The 17,647-nt window shown below is 39.2% G+C and overlaps 1 protein-coding gene across 1 annotated transcript; it reads right to left on the bottom strand.

The window, feature by feature from the left end:
• Positions 1-951: 951 nt before the first annotated feature.
• gclm (glutamate-cysteine ligase, modifier subunit) lies at positions 952-16,803 on the bottom strand. Its single transcript, XM_034232231.1, has 7 exons — positions 16,487-16,803; positions 14,756-14,818; positions 11,773-11,857; positions 11,534-11,590; positions 4,314-4,519; positions 2,872-2,986; positions 952-1,258 (listed from the first exon to the last, which is right to left on the bottom strand). Exons 1-7 carry the CDS (start codon positions 16,619-16,621, stop codon positions 1,089-1,091), a joined length of 831 nt encoding a protein of 276 aa, XP_034088122.1. The 5' UTR covers positions 16,622-16,803; the 3' UTR covers positions 952-1,088.
• Positions 16,804-17,647: the final 844 nt, after the last annotated feature.

The following is a 17,647-nucleotide window of genomic DNA, read 5'->3' as shown; positions in this document are numbered from 1 at the left end:
GTTACCTCGACAAAAACGCAATTCAATTTCTCCATAGGATTTTGGAAAATAGCTGGAAATAAGGTCTGTGGTTGAGACACATTTAAGAGACGGCTCACGTTTTGTTCAGTCGGATAATCTCCACATGTCTATCCTACTTTTATAATCATAAATCTAGTCGCTAGAAGCTAAATGCTAACGTTATGCTATAAAGGAACTACAGCAGGGTCGCTGCTTCAACGTCACGCCGACTTAAGATCCATATTCAAACATACAGATTATAAATGGTACGAGTTGAAGTGTTTGTTTGAACAGTCTGCAGGAGGCAGGGACTTGCTTTCAAGCAGAACAGAAACTAACTTAGAGGAGTGTTCACGTGTTCGGCGTAATGACGCACAACGGCCTGGACAACTTCTGTAGTCCTATTCAGCCACTTGGTAACAACCATCGTTTTTCAGACACGTCAACTCTTCAGAAATCACCAGTGGGGTCACTGCTGATGATTTAATGTCGTAGAACAAAACGTGATCCGTCTCTTCAATGCGTCTCAACCACAGACCTTAGTTCCAGATAGTTTCCTAAACCCTATGGAGAAATCCCATTGCTTTTTGGCGAAGGAACCGGAAGTGGTAAAATGCTAACTTACTTCCGAGTTTTAGGACGCGTCACTGCGGCACTCTATGACATGAATTAAATCCGAGTTGTCTGATCACTCTGTGGTACAAAACAATACATCTATACCTTTAGCTTGATTCACCAGATGCAGTTGAGACGAAGCAGGTGTGAGGACAGAGAGAAAGTAGACGAGAGGCACTTACAGTCAGAAATAGGTTAAGGAACGATCATAAACATTTAGCAACCACTATTTTTCATGTTAAAAGCAGCATTGACTCTAATCTGCTGAAGTCTTCACAGTCTCTTGATCTCACTGGGAATGAATACAGTTCAAATGAATCACACTTGATGCTTCTCTGTAGGATAAACAATGACTTTTGGGACTGTTTAATTGGCAGCATCCATTATTCAGAGCGGTGACTTTGAATGTTGTGTGTTTATGGAGGAAAATGGCTTCATCCATGTCTTCTTCTTCTTCTTCTGTGGTGGTGGTGCTACTGGCTCTCCTTCCCTGCACTGACCAGGTAGCCTTTAGCCTTGATGATTCCCCGGCTCTTCACGATGATGGAGTAGCGCAGCACCCACTCCAGCCTCCAGATGGCGGCGCTCAGATCCTGCGTTCCCTCCTGCACCGCCTCCTGGAAGGTGGCCGCTGACATGAGCTCTGAGGAAGCAAGAGGAGATGGAGCCGTTTAAAACTCACGGGAAAACAGGACAGAGAATTTAAAAGAGGTCAATCATGGACAAAGTGGCCCAAAGACCCTGATAGTGTGATGTAACCCTGCCTTTGTTAGCCCTACATGCCTACATATGTATATCATTACACAAACACAAATATAAAGGAAAGAAAACAAGTTAAAAATGTCTGTTTAAGGCGTCTAGTGGCTTGATAGAAAAACAAGGAAGGAAGCCACGACAGTCCCTTTAAACCCATCTGACTTAAAGGTCTCCTATTATGCTATTTTTAGGCATATATTACAGGTCTCATATATAAAAACCATGTCTCTGAAGTGTTTTGCTCAAAATACCAAACAGATCATGCATTCTAGCCTCAAACACCCCTAAATCTGGATCAGCTCCGTTGTTCCCCCGTTTTTAGAGATGTGGGTACGGAGGGAAAGAGAGAGGGTTTTATTTTCTGACACTTAAGGCACTTTTTCACTGCAGGGCCTCGCTCGGCTTAGTACGGTATGGCTATGCCTTGTTAGGCCAGGCTCACTTTATGCTGCGTTTCCATTACAGTTTAGGAACTGGGGCGGTAACTATAGTAACGCAGTGTAGGCGGAGCCGTGACGTCATCTTCAATGTGAACCACAAAACCAACATCAGCCGTTAGCTCTTAGCCCTCAGAGCTCACAGCTCCTCATATCTGTTCAGAAACTAGACAGAAGTGAAACAAGTACAAACCACAGACTGTCTGTGTCATGGCGAATACAGTCGCTGCTTTATTTATGTCTGTAGGCCGTTGTTGTGAGTGTGGACGGTCGGAGCATATACTGCGTTAGCTTAGCCAATCTCCATTCAGAAAACACGCATTTTAAAAGGTGTTTCGCCTGCCGTCTGTCTGCAGACTTGTCGAAGCATTAATTCATGGTTGTTACTAACCGGTATCAGTATGTTGTTACTTCGGCAACATTTGGAAACGTGTATTACAATTAAATCACGGTCAAATATGTTCATTTTGTTGTAGTTGCCAGCGATTCTCTCACTAGTTTAGCATACTCAGCCCGACTCAGCCCGGTTGTTGGCCCAGAAAGAACCTGGATTTTAGAGAGCCAGAAAACTGTGAAAAAGTACCCGCTAGCCGGAACTACGCCGAGTGGAAACGCAACAAAAAACGGGCCGGGTTTGGCACGGCACGCTTAAACCGCGCTGTATTGGAAATGCGCCATAAGAGGAGCCTGACACACCAGGGACACATATGTATGTACAGTTGTGGTTAAAAGTTTACATACACTTGTAAAGAACATGTATTTCAATAATTTCTACAACTCTTATTTTTCTGTTATAGAGAGATTGGAGCACGTACTACTTTGTCACAAAACTAAAATCATGAAGTTTGGATCTTTTATGAATTTATAATGGCTCTTCTGAAAATGTGATCAAATCCTCTGGGTCCCCAAAAATAAGAGTTGTAGAAATGATTGAAAAGTCAAGACTGTCATGAAATACATGTTCTTGACAAGTGTGTGCAAACTTTTGACCACAACTGTATATAAAAGGCATTTTTCCGTAATAGGTGACCTTTCAAATAGTAAAGAATAACTTGATTTGTACCTTTGGGGTCGTTGTGTGTGAGCAGCTGGATGTCGAACTCCTTAGCGAAGGCAGTGAGGTCTGGAGGCATCACACAGCAGGAGGCCAGGTTCACCTGGTTACTGCTGGGCTTCACCTGGAGCGGAGAGAAACACAGGCCTCAGGACTTATCATGGGCAACATCACAGAGCGGCACACAGCTTATCGTACAAAAACATTCCTACCTGCTTTTGGGTCACGGTCACACCACCTGATTAAATAGCTGAACAGACAATGATCTGGATTTTGGAAAATTGTTTGAATTTCTGGTAAATTAAATGTTTAAGTGTTAGTCCAAGGTGAAATGTTCAATTACATCTGTAGGAGCCAATTAACACTGTGGGGAAAAGGTAGGAACCAATGTTTGTGGATTCAGGTTCCCCCGGAAAGCCAAACTGTTTCTGACCACACACACACGCAAACACAGGATTACAAACATTGGCTAAGGTATTGTGTGAAACGTAATATTATGTATGGTAAAAGGAAATAAATTAGGGATGCACCGAATATTCGGCCACCGAAAATTATCGGCCGAAAATGGTTAAAAAGGCCCTTTCGGCCGAAAGGGTTTTAGCACCGAAAAAATATCACCGAATGTCAGAACAGGCTTACGTTGGTAACCTATGGGCATAGATATGTCTCATAATTATTTGTGTGAACATAAAAATAATTTGTGTGTAAATATGTGATTTGTAAATGTAAAACAACATCCACAAATGCATTTAAAAGATTTGCAAACTCACAAATACATTTGCAAGTGTAAAACGGATCTGCAAATACGCTAAATAGCTTCACAAATAAAAAAAAGATCTGTGAATATCTCTTTAACATTTACACCTTTCGATCAGGCATTTGTGAATCCATTTTGTATTTGTGGACCAAAAATGCGCTTGCGGATCTCAAATCTCTGTTCACGGATCTCAAATCTCTGTTCACGGATCTCAAATCTGTTCACGGATCGTCTTTTTACACACACGGAATTTTGAGACATATTTTCGGCCGGTCTCGGCTAAAATCTACTCGTGTCACTCGGTTATTTTTCGGAAACCACGTGATGGCCTGCTGATGAGGACATTTCCGCATGATTTCAAAGTAAGAGCATGATGGTTTGTTTAATGCTCATGTTGTGTGTATAACTGTGGTTATAAGACAGTTGTGATATCATTCTTATCTTACAAGCATCTTCCATACATGCAGTTCATATTTATTTTTCTTTGAACGTTCCATTTATAATATATTACAATATCATTGCACAAAGTAATGCTGCCTTTCTCTCTGCCTTTCAGACGTCTTGTATAAATAGTTTTCTTTGGAACAGTCCATGGATATAACGATAAAGCTCTCTTAGCGTCAGCCCCGTGTCACGGACGGTCAGATAAGTGTTCATTTGATTGATTGAAATAGACTGAGGTTGAGACCCTCACCTGAGCCCAGGTGTAGAGCTGCTCCAGCAGGTCTTTGTCCAGGTCCGAGGTGCCGATGGCAGCGATCCTCTGGCTCCGGACCAGAGACTCCAGCTCCTCCCAGGCCGGCTGCAGGTGGGCCAAGCTCTGGTTCTCGCCCTCAGCCAGGGGCCACGTCGGGGCGATGATGACGGAGTCCAGCTGCGACACCGCCAGCGTCTGACAGGCTGAGCAACAGAGAAGTACACACATCCTTTACTCAAGTACAAGTACACACATCCTTTACTCAAGTAGAAGTACACACATCCTTTACTCAAGTACAAGTACACACATCCTTTACTCAAGTACAAGTACAGATACTCGTGTTTAAAAATACTCTGGTGAAAGTAGAAGTACTGACTAAACTTCTTTACTCAAGTGAAAGTAAAGAGGCTTTGAAATGTACTTCAGTAAAAAGTACCCATAACTAGCAGCTGCTTTAAAGAGTACCTGACCTCCCTTTATATTAATAGAACAATAATGTCATTGTTAGCTAATGAATGTTTCCATGCTGAACAACGGCAACATGACAACGTTTCCATTGGTCCCTCTTCTTTAGAGAAGACCAGGAAATGATGGATACACGGATCGTGTTCAAATCAATAGGCACGCAATGACTCTAAAGAATAATGATCACGCACCAAACACACATTCAGACTAAAGGAACCAGCTGTTTGGAAAATGAGAGAAGTAGAAAGTACAAGTATTTGAGTTCAACATGAAGAAGTAGAAAAGTACAGGTATTTGTGTTCAACATGTAGAAGTAGAAAGTACAGGTATTTGTGTTCAACATGTAAGAAGTAGAAAGTACAGGGTATTTGTAGTTCAATATGTGAGAAGTAGAAAGTACAGGTATTTGAGTTCAACATGTAAGAAGTAGAAGTACAGGTATTTGGTTCAACATGTGAAGAAGTAGAAGTACAGGTATTTGAGTTCAACATGTAAGAAGTAGAAAGTACAGTATTTGTGTTCAACATGTAAGAAGTAGAAAGTACAGGTATTTGTGTTCAACATGTAGAAGTAGAAAAGTACAGGTATTTGAGTTCCACATGTAAGAAGTAGAAAGTACAGGTATTTGTGTTCAACATGTAAGGAAGTAGAAAGTACAGGTATTTGTTCAACATGTGAGAAGTAGAAAGTACAGGTATTTGAGTTCAACATGTAAGAAGTAGAAAGTACAGGTATTTGAGTTCAACATGTAGAAGTAGAAAGTACAGGTATTTGTTCAACATGTAAGAAGTAGAAAGTACAGGTATTTGAGTTCAACATGTAAGAAGTAGAAAGTACAGGTATTTGAGTTCAACATGTAAGAAGTAGAAAGTACAGGTATTTGTGTTCAACATGTAAGAAGTAGAAAGTACAGGGTATTTGAGTTCAACATGTAAGAAGTAGAAAGTACAGGTATTTGAGTTCAACATGTAAGAAGTAGAAAGTACAGGTATTTGTGTTCAACATGTGAGAAGTAGAAAGTACAGGTATTTGAGTTCAACATGTAAGAAGTAGAAAGTACAGGTTTGTGTTCAACATGTAAGAAGTAGAAAGTACAGGTATTTGAGTTCAACATGTAAGAAGTAGAAAGTACAGGTATTTGTGTTCAACATGTAAGAAGTAGAAAGTACAGGTATTTGAGTTCAACATGTAAGAAGTAGAAAGTACAGGTATTTGAGTTCAACATGAGAAGTAGAAAGTACAGGTATTTGAGTTCAACATGTAAGAAGTAGAAAGTACAGGTATTTGAGTTCAACATGTAAGAAGTAGAAAGTACAGGTATTTGAGTTCAACATGTAAGAAGTAGAAAGTACAGGTATTTGAGTTCAACATGTAAGAAGTAGAAAGTACAGGTATTTGAGTTCAACATGTAAGAAGTAGAAAGTACAGGTATTTGAGTTCAACATGTAAGAAGTAGAAAGTACAGGTATTTGAGTTCAACATGTAAGAAGTAGAAAGTACAGGTATTTGAGTTCAACATGTAAGAAGTAGAAAGTACAGGTATTTGAGTTCAACATGTAAGAAGTAGAAAGTACAGGTATTGTGTTCAACATGTAAGAAGTAGAAAGTACAGGTATTTGAGTTCAACATGTAAGAAGTAGAAAGTACAGGTATTTGAGTTCAACATGTAAGAAGTAGAAAGTACAGGTATTTGAGTTCAACATGTAAGAAGTAGAAAGTACAGGTATTTTGAGTTCACATGTGAGAAGTAGAAAGTACAGGTATTTGAGTTCAACATGTAAGAAGTAGAAAGTACAGGTATTTGTGTTCAACATGAAGAAGTAGAAAGTACAGGTATTGAGTTCACATGTAGAAGTAGAAAGTACAGTATTTGATGTTCAAAGTGTAAGTAGAAAGTACGGTATTTGGGTTTTAACATGTAAGAAGTAGAAAGTACAGGTATTGGGTTTTAACATGTAAGAAGTAGGAAAGTACAGGTATTTGAGTTCAACATGTAGAAGTAGAAAGTACAGGTATTTGTGTTCAAGTGTAGAAGTAGAAAGTACAGTATTTGGTTTCAACATGTAAGAAGTAGAAAGTACAGGTATTTGAGTTCAACATGTAAGAAGTAGAAAGTACAGGTATTTGTGTTCAAAGTGTAAGAAGTAGAAAGTACAGGTATTTGAGTTCAACATGTAAGAAGTAGAAAGTACAGGTATTTGTGTTCAACATGTGAGAAGTAGAAAGTACAGGTATTTGAGTTCAACATGTAAGAAGTAGAAAGTACAGGTTTGTGTTCAACATGTGAAGAAGTAGAAAGTACAGGTATTTGAGTTCAACATGTAAGAAGTAGAAAGTACAGGTATTGTGTTCAACATGTAAGAAGTAGAAAGTACAGGTATTTGGTTCAACATGTAAGAAGTAGAAAGTACAGGTATTTGTTTAACATGTAAGAAGTAGAAAGTACAGGTATTTGTTCAACATGTAAGAAGTAGAAAGTACAGGTATTTGTGTTCAACATGTAAGAAGTAGAAAGTACAGGTATTTGAGTTCAACATGTAGAAGTAGAAAGTACAGGTATTTGTGTTCAACATGTAAGAGTAGAAAGTACAGGTATTTGAGTTCAACATGTAAGAAGTAGAAAGTACAGGTATTTGTGTTCAACATGTAAGAAGTAGAAAGTACAGGTATTTGAGTTCAACATGTAAGAAGTAGAAAGTACAGGTATTTGAGTTCAACATGTAAGAAGTAGAAAGTACAGGTATTTGTGTTCAACATGTAAGAAGTAGAAAGTACAGGTATTTGAGTTCAACATGTAAGAAGTAGAAAGTACAGGTATTTGAGTTCAACATGTAAGAAGTAGAAAGTACAGGTATTTGTGTTCAACAGTAAGAAGTAGAAAGTACAGGTATTTGAGTTCACATGTAAGAAGTAGAAAGTACAGGTATTTGAGTTCAACATGTAAGAAGTAGAAAGTACAGGTATTTGAGTTCAACATGTGAGAAGTAGAAAGTACAGGTATTTGAGTTCAACATGTAAGAAGTAGAAAGTACAGGTATTTGTGTTCAACATGTAAGAAGTAGAAAGTACAGGTATTTGAGTTCAACATGTTGAACTCGAAAGTACAGGTACTTGAGTTCAACATGTAGAAGTAGAAAGTACAGGTATTTGAGTTCAACATGTAAGAAGTAGAAAGTACAGGTATTTGAGTTCAACATGTGAGAAGTAGAAAGTACAGGTATTTGTGTTCAACATGTAAGAAGTAGAAAGTACAGGTATTTGAGTTCAACATGTAAGAAGTAAAAGTACAGGTATTTGTGTTCAACATGTGAGAAGTAGAAAGTACAGGTATTTGAGTTCAACATGTAAGAAGTAGAAAGTACAGGTGTTTGTTCAACATGTAAGAAGTAGAAAGTACAGGTATTTGAGTTCAACATGTAAGAAGTAGAAAGTACAGGTATTTGTGTTCAACATGTGAGAAGTAGAAAGTACAGGTATTTGGGTTCAACATGTAAGAAGTAGAAAGTACAGGTTTTTGTGTTCAACATGTAAGAAGTAGAAAGTACAGGTATTTGTGTTCAACATGTAAGAAGTAGAGAAGTACAGGTATTTGGTTCAACATGTAAGAAGTAGAAAGTACAGGTATTGTGTTTCAACATGTAAGAAGTAGAAAGTACAGGTATTTGAGTTCAACATGTAAGAAGTAGAAAGTACAGGTTTGTGTTCAACATGTAAGAAGTAGAAAGTACAGGTATTTGTGTCAACATGTAAGAAGTAGAAAGTACAGGTATTTGAGTTCAACATGTAAGAAGTAGAAAGTACAGGTATTTGTGTTCAACATGTAAGAAGTAGAAAGTACAGGTATTTGTGTTCAACATGTAAGAAGTAGAAAGTACAGGTATTTGTGTTCAACATGTAAGAAGTAGAAAGTACAGGTATTTGTGTTCAACATGTAAGAAGTAGAAAGTACAGGTATTTGAGTTCAACATGTGAGAAGTAGAAAGTACAGGTATTTGTGTTCAACATGTGAGAAGTAGAAAGTACAGGTATTTGTGTTCAACATGTAAGAAGTAGAAAGTACAGGTATTTGAGTTCAACATGTGAGAAGTAGAAAGTACAGGTATTTGAGTTCAACATGTAAGAAGTAGAAGTACAGGTATTTGTGTTCAACATGTAAGAAGTAGAAGTACAGGTATTTGAGTTCAACATGTAAGAGTAGAAAGTACAGGTATTTGAGTTCAACATGTAAGAAGTAGAAAGTACAGGTATTTGAGTTCAACATGTGAGAAGTAGAAAGTACAGGTATTTGAGTTCAACATGTAAGAAGTAGAAGAGAAAGTACAGGTATTTGGTTCAACATGTAAGAAGTAGAAAGTACAGGTATTTGAGTTCAACATGTAAGAAGTAGAAAGTACAGGTATTTGTTCAACATGTAAGAAGTAGAAAGTACAGGTGTTTGGTTCAACATGTAAGAAGTAGAAAGTACAGGTATTTGTGTTCAACATGTAAGAAGTAGAAAGTACAGGTATTTGTGTTCAACATGTAAGAAGTAGAAAGTACAGGTATTTGTGTTCAACATGTAAGAGTAGAAAGTACAGGTATTTGTGTTCAACATGTAGAAGTAGAAAGTACAGGTATTTGGGTTCAACATGTAAGAAGTAGAAAGTACAGGTATTTGTGTTCAACATGTAAGAAGTAGAAAGTACAGGTATTTGAGTTCAACATGTAAGAAGTAGAAAGTACAGGTATTTGAGTTCAACATGTAAGAAGTAGAAAGTACAGGTATTTGAGTTCAACATGTAGAAGTAGAAAGTACAGGTATTTGAGTTCAACATGTAAGAGTGTAAGAAGAGAAAGTACAGGTATTTGAGTTCAACATGTAAGAAGTAGAAAGTACAGGTATTTGTGTTCAACATGTAAGAAGTAGAAAGTACAGGTATTTGAGTTCAACATGTAAGAAGTAGAAAGTACAGGTATTTGGTTCAACATGTAAGAAGTAGAAAGTACAGGTATTTGGTTAACATGTAAGAAGTAGAAAGTACAGGTATTTGGGTTCAAATGTAAGAAGTAGAAAGTACAGGTATTTGTGTTCAACATGTAAGAAGTAGAAAGTACAGGTATTTGTGTTCAACATGTAAGAAGTAGAAAGTACAGGTATTTGGGTTCAAATGTAAGAAGTAGAAAGTACAGGTATTTGTGTTCACATGTAGAAGTAGAAAGTACAGGTATTTGAGTTCAACATGTAAGAAGTAGAAAGTACAGGTATTTGTGTTCAACATGTAAGAAGTAGAAAGTACAGGTATTTGGTTCAACATGTAGAAGTAGAAAGTACAGGTATTTGTGTTCAAATGTAAGAAGTAGAAAGTACAGGTATTTGGGTTCAACATGTAAGAAGTAGAAAGTACAGGTATTTGAGTTCAACATGTAAGAAGTAGAAAGTACAGGTATTTGAGTTCAACATGTAAGAAGTAGAAAGTACAGGTATTTGAGTTCAACATGTAAGAAGTAGAAAGTACAGGTATTTGAGTTAACATGTAAGAAGTAGAAAGTACAGGTATTTGAGTTCAACATGTAAGAAGTAGAAAGTACAGGTATTTGAGTTCAACATGTAAGAAGTAGAAAGTACAGGTATTTGAGTTCAACATGTAAGAAGTAGAAAGTACAGGTATTTGTGTTCAAATGTAAGAAGTAGAAAGTACAGGTATTTGAGTTCAACATGTAAGAAGTAGAAAGTACAGGTATTTGAGTTCAACATGTAAGAAGTAGAAAGTACAGGTATTTGGTTCAACATGTAAGAAGTAGAAAGTACAGGTATTTGAGTTCAACATGTAAGAAGTAGAAAGTACAGGTATTTGAGTTCAACATGTAAGAAGTAGAAAGTACAGGTATTTGAGTTCAACATGTAAGAAGTAGAAAGTACAGGTATTTGAGTTCAACATGTAAGAAGTAGAAAGTACAGGTATTTGGTTCAACATGTGAGAAGTAGAAAGTACAGGTATTTGAGTTCAACATGTAAGAAGTAGAAAGTACAGGTATTTGTGTTCAACATGTAAGAAGTAGAAAGTACAGGTATTTGAGTTCAACATGTAAGAAGTAGAAAGTACAGGTATTTGTGTTCAACATGTAAGAAGTAGAAAGTACAGGTATTAGTGTTTGTGGCAGCGGGGTGTGCTTAGGGCGCCGGCTGCTGGAGTGAAGGGAGTGGCTCGGCCGGAGGCCAGACAGCTGATCGGAATCAGGTAATCAGTGCCGGAATAAAAGCATGTCGTAAACTGGTTCTGGTCTGTTTTGCAGTAGGCGGGATACTGGAAGGTCACCAAAGGACCTGTGAAGGTTCCCACACGGGAACGTTGGAGACCCGTGTATACTTTGTTTGGAGCTAATAAACGCCTGTGATAAACCAACCTGCTCTTTCCGTCCCTATTTGAACACTGTGTGAGCGGAGAGGCTCACAGTGTTCAACATGTATGAAGTAGAAAGTACAGGTATTTGTGTTCAACATGTAAGAAGTCAAAGTTAAAAGTCGTAGTGGAGTAAAGTACTGGTACCAGAAAAATGTACTTTACGAAGTATTTGTACTCCACTACTTCCCACCTCTGTTTGAGCAAGAACAGAGGGGATTATGGGTACTGCTGCAATGATCTGTTTGGTGTTTCAGCCAATCAGAGACAGGCTCTGTATATATCTGAGACCTGTGATATATTGATGAGAAACAGTACAATAGGGGACCTTTAAGGCATGTTAAGGTTTAGCTGCAGAGATCTGAAGCTCACCCATCTCCACGGCGTCTCTGATGGAGGATTCACCCGCCTCGCACAGGAACAGCTTCACTGTGAAAACAAGCAGTAAATAGATGTCCCACACATCACTGGTATGACTTAAAGATAAGAACAGTTATTTGGAACAAATCTGGTTGAAGCAGGGAATTTAAAAGATGTTTCCACAGTAACCTGTGCTGACATGCAGCTGATCAAGAGTCACATTACATTTAGATATTGAGTTCTGTACTGACCTGAGACCCTCAGCTCCTCCCTCTCTTCGGGGGGGATGGCGTCTGTCGGCTGCGGGATGGAGCAGTCCAGCGTGTCGGGGAAGTCCTTCAGGAAAAGGAAAGCACTTCATTTAGGGAAACATCTTTGGGACCATTATTCAAGGCACGTTTATTTATAGAGCACTTTTCAACACAAAGCAATTCAAAGTGTTTTACAAAATGAGACATTGAGCATAAAACACATTAGAAACATTAAAAAGCAAAAGATAATAAAACATGAATAACTAGGGATGTAACGACATATTGAATATCGCGATAAATAAATCTATATCAATACCGTCGTGAGACTGACAAAAAAAATGGTTTAAACCTTTATTTAACCAGATTATATATTTTATGTTATTATAGTTTTCTATCTGTGTTTTACATTTGTTTTATTTGTATGTATGCACCACGACACCAAGTCAAATTCCTCGTATGTGTTAACCCTGTTTCTGATAGAAATACCAGATAGTCTTAAAGGTCTCTTCTTCATGTCTCTTCTACATCAACGTGTCTCCCCTCTTCTTCATGTCTCTTCTACATCAACATGTGTCCCCTCTTCTTCATGTCTCTTCTACATCAACATGTGTCCCTCTTCTTCATGTCTTTCTACATCAACTGTGTCCCCTTTCTTCATGTCTCTTCTACATCAACATGTGTCCCCTCTTCTTCATGTCTCTTCTACATCAACATGTGTCCCTCTTCTCCATGTCTCTTCTACATCAACATGTGTCCCCTCGTCTTCATGTCTCTTCTACATCAAACATGTGTCCCCTCTTCTTCATGTCTCTTCTACATCAACATGTGTCCCCTCTTCTTCATGTCTCTTCTTCTACATCAACATGTGTCCCCTCTTCTTCCATGTCTCTTCTACATCAACATGTGTCCCCTCTTCTTCATGTCTCTTCTACATCAACATGTGTCCCTCTTCTTCATGTCTCTTCTACATCAACATGTGTCCCCTCTTCTTCATGTCTCCTTCTACATCAACATGTGTCCCCTCTTCTTCATGTCTCTTCTACATCAACATGTGTCCCCTCTTCTTCATGTCTCTTCTACATCAACATGTGTCCCCTCTTCTTCATGTCTCTTCTACATCAACATGTGTCCCCTCTTCTTCATGTCTCTTCTACATCAAATGTGTCCCCTCTTCCTTCATGTCTCTTCTACATCAACATGTCCCTCTTCTTCATGTCTCTTCTACATCAACATGTGTCCCCTCTTCTTCATGTCTTCTTACATCAACATGTGTCCCCTCTTCTCATGTCTCTTCTACATCAACATGTGTCCCCTTTCTTCATGTCTCTCTACATCAACATGTGTCCCCTCTTCTTCTTGTCTCTTCTACATCAACATGTGTCCCCTCTTCTCATGTCTCTTCTACATCAACATGTGTCCCCTCTTCTTCATGTCTCTTCTACATCAACATGTGTCCCCTCTTCTCATGTCTCTTCTACATCAACATGTGTCCCCTCTTCTTCATGTCTCTTCTACATCAACATGTGTCCCCTCTTCTCCATGTCTCTTCTACATCAACATGTGTCCCCTCTTCTCCATGCCTCTTCTACATCAACATGTGTCCCCTCTTCTCCATGTTCTTCTACATCAACATGTGTCCCCTCTTCTTCATGTCTCTTCTACATCAACATGTGTCCCCTCTATCCTCATGTCTCTTCTACATCAACATGTGTCCCCTCTTCTTCATGTCTCTTCTACATCAACATGTGTCCCCTCCTTCTCCATGTCTCTTCTACATCAACATGTGTCCCCTCTTCTTCATGCCTCTTCTACATCAACATGTGTCCCCTCTTCTTCATGTCTCTTCTACATCAACATGTGTCCCCTCTTCTTCATGTCTCTTCTACATCAACACGTGTCCCCTCTTCTTCATGTCTCTTCTACATCAACATGTGTCCCCTCTTCTTCATGTCTCTTCTACATCAACATGTGTCCCCTCTTCTTCATGTCTCTTCTACATCAACATGTGTCCCCTCTTCTTCATGTCTTTTCTACATCAATACGTGTCCCCTCTTCTCCATGTCTCTTCTACATCAACATGTGTCCCCTCTTCTTCATGTCTCTTCAACATCAACATGTGTCCCCTCTTCTTCATGTCTCTTCTACATCAACATGTGTCCCCTCTTCTTCATGTCTCTTCTACATCAACATGTGTCCTCTCTGTGGAAAGGACTCTTAATCAAAAGGTGGCATTGAGGCGGCTTCATTTAGTTGGTGCATATGTAACAGCGACATTATGCTGACGCCTTTATGTCGATCCAACCGCAGTAAAGTCAGTCTCGTTCCCAACATGAAACCCGACTCAAAGGTCCTGTCTTTGCTATTTCCCTGCAGGGGATGTGTCTAAAACCTGTTGTATGTGCAAGTATAAAGACCCCTTAGTTCAACTCTTCCAAACCTCCCTCATCCCCGTTCGTGTCCAGTGGGCGTGGTAGAGGCCTAGTGAAGCAGCCAGGGCGTGTCAAACAGGAATGGCGGGTTCCTACAGATGATCGCTCAGTGACTGTGATCTCCATTCCACATATGTTGTTAGTTTGATGAAATCTACTCACACTGACTATTTGAAGTCCGATCACACTTTATGAATGAACCCACCAGAGCAACGTTTCTGTGCCCCCCCCCCCCCCGCACAGACGCACTCTCTGAATGGCGCCTTTGGCAGCCAGCACTGCATGAACATTCATCATGACAGCTTCCTTTCAGCGCGCCTGCAGGCATCCTTTGATGTCATCACTAAAGTTATTTTACTTTCCCAAGCACTAGACCTCTGCTGCCCGACCGCTTGTGTTCTGCAGCGCTTTGTTAAAGCTAGAGTCGGACCACCACTCATCGCCATCAATGCAAATACTATTGTTTATTCCTCTGTGTCGATGCCAAACATGCAAAACAGGTTTAGGAGACGTTGAGAACCAGCTGTACATGAGAAGTGTAAACGTGTCCTTACATTGGATGGCGGTTTTGTGGCAGCCTTCCAATCACTCAGTGCGGCTTGAATGCAGTCTTGAAGCTGAAATACCAAACAGAAAACAAAGTTTAAAGATCATCTGTCGCAGCATTGTTATCCTCTGAAGACCCCATAACAACATCTGGACATCTGTGACATGCCGAGGCAAAAACTCAAGGGTCGCGGTTTATTATAAACAATGAAATCAGTTGGAAAAACAAACAAGGAGAAGAAGGGCTGATGAATGCTTTGTTTTCAAACTATTTACATAAGGATAAGTGTGACGAGAAGGCCAGCTGCATCCGTAAAGTAGACTATGGATGTTTGAAAGAAAATGTCAAACAAATCCAAACGTTGAGATGTCAGGCTGAGCAGGAGAGACAGACTGGGAGCAGAGCCGGTTCAAACTTCAGCTGCAGTCACAGGGTTGCACAGCTGGCTCATTCAAAGTTAGAAATAATGTGAATGGAAGATACATAGGCTCAGATTACTTCGAATGATAGACTTAGGACAACTTCAAGCATCCACATTTGTTTGGCTCTCACTCATATTACAACTTGAATATTGCTTTAATCGCTTTTTAAAATAATACAATTTTAGTGACTCCTTTGAAATATGCAGCATTACTGCAGACTCTTGAAAGAGGATACGAGACCTATCAGAAAGAGAAGGTCGATGAGACAATGGGGCGTCTAAATGACTTTTTAAAGCATTTTTCTGTATTATGTACTTTTTTGTGTTGGATATCAGCCACATTATGTCATATTATATCTGTATCCTGTAGTCAACAGTATGTCAACCATGACTTTCTTTATTGTTGATCTGAACAATAAAAGATTATTTAATAAACGTTGGACTGAAGCCACAACGAAGTGTATGTATTACACCTCAGGCAATATATTTCGAGGAAACCCGCAGGTGATGTTAAACTTGTTAGACAGCAACTGAAGCAATGCTGTAAAAAGAAACAAGTCTTAACCAGTTCTTTGAGGAATTGCCCCCGCGTCTGTATTCAGTGCACGTCCATGCAGTCAGTGCCAACAGGTGCAACAGTGCTCGACAGGTAGTCGAGGATTGGATTCTTCAATCCAGTTAGGAGATAGTTCCCAGTGTTTACACTCAAACTCCAACTTTCAAGCTGACCCTCTCAGACACATTCCTGCAGAGGTGACAGAAGTACTCAGATCCTTTACTTCGGTAAAAGTACAAATACTATGGTCTTCTACTGTTAAAGTAGAACTCTTAAGTCAGAAATGTTTTTAAAAAAAAGTACTTGAGTATGCTACTTGAGTAAATATATTTAGTTTACTTAGTTACAGCTGTAATTGATATACTAGCCTATGTGTTTCTGCTCGTGTAGTATAAGTCTATATTTCTGTTGCTGTAGTATTACTGTCTTTTATAGAACATTTTAATCAAACATTATTTGTGATATAACTTTTTTTTACTGTCCCAATTTGGGATGAATAAAGTCTCTAACTATCTATCTCTAGTTACTTCTGACCCCGACAAGTACACTTTTAAATAGCTCTTTATATAAGTCTTTATGGGCCGCTAACAGTGCTTTTTATCAGTAAACACACACTAGAAAGGTTAGCAAGTTACCTATTAAGACAGGTACTGTTAACTCAAAGGCTAAGCTAAGAAGCTAAACTGTCACACCAACGGCTGAAACAAGCTAACCAACGGCCGGTGTTTTTTGAATGTTGACCGTTATTCACGCTAGCTTACCTCTTCGCTGGGGGAGCACGGACACTTCTTTTTCAGCCGGCTTCGGTTGACTATATTCCCGGTGTGCAGCCTGAGAGTCTTCGCGTGGCTCAGGAACATCTTTGCCTCATTTTCCATGTTGTTCTGAGGATCCATGTGGTGTTTCGGTGGCGAGCTGACAGGTGGCTGGTCAGTGTAAAACTGCTGAGTAAGAGCTGGCTAGCACACACAACTGTACTTATACAACTGTTAGAACAAAAAATATGTAGTCAGGATGACTTGCAGTGTGTTGATTGACTGCTGGTTGCTTAGTGGCTGTTATGGAAGCGAGCCGGTCGGTAACGCCCACATGGATGAGTCGGTGACGGCTCCGGTAAACCCGGTAAGGATGTGGAGGGGAGTGAGGGACGGGTCTCATCCCAAAACCCGGAACTGGAGTTCTTGAATGGATTCTTGAATGGGATGCTGTTCTGACTGCTGACCGCTAGATGGCGGTGCAGTGTTTCTTGTACGTTCTTACAATCTTGTGCAAACTAAACACTAAAACTAAAAAGTAAACAGGCTACTCGAGCAGATCAGATCTTTTACTCAAAAAAATAACACCCCCCTCAAAGACGGATTACACCACAAGTACAAACAGTCTGGTTATGCTCCACTCTCTAGAATTTGGGAAAAAAATTCTGCAAAAGGATACCTAACTCTCTCTATATATATATATATATATATATATATATATATATATATATATCTCTCTCTATCTATCTATCCATCTATCCATCTATCTATCCATCCATCCATCTATTTATCTATCTATCCATCAATTTATCTATCTATCCATATATCTATCCATATATCTCTCTCTCTATCTATCTATATCTATCTAGATGATACAGTTCGACTATAAAGCCTTGCCTTTTTCCTAGTATTTATTTTGTTACCTAGCAAGACAGTCATACATTCCTAAATAAGTTTCTCTTGTAGGGAACACTGAGTACACTAAGGTCACATCCTCTGTATTTGACAGGTAAGATTCATGACTTCAGTGTTTTGTATAAGTTGTCCGAGGTCCCCTATGTAGTAGCAAGCATGTCAAGTGCATTTCATGTTTGAAAAGGACCCACAATGCAGCAGCAAAAAACAGAAGAACACAAGGTTCTTCGACTAACAACAAGACATCAAATC

This window comes from Gymnodraco acuticeps, unplaced genomic scaffold (assembly GCF_902827175.1).
Source record: "Gymnodraco acuticeps unplaced genomic scaffold, fGymAcu1.1, whole genome shotgun sequence".
NCBI lineage: Eukaryota > Metazoa > Chordata > Actinopteri > Perciformes > Bathydraconidae > Gymnodraco > Gymnodraco acuticeps.
The sequence above is the reverse complement of the archived record's forward strand: the minus strand, read 5'-3'. Positions and strand labels throughout refer to the sequence as shown.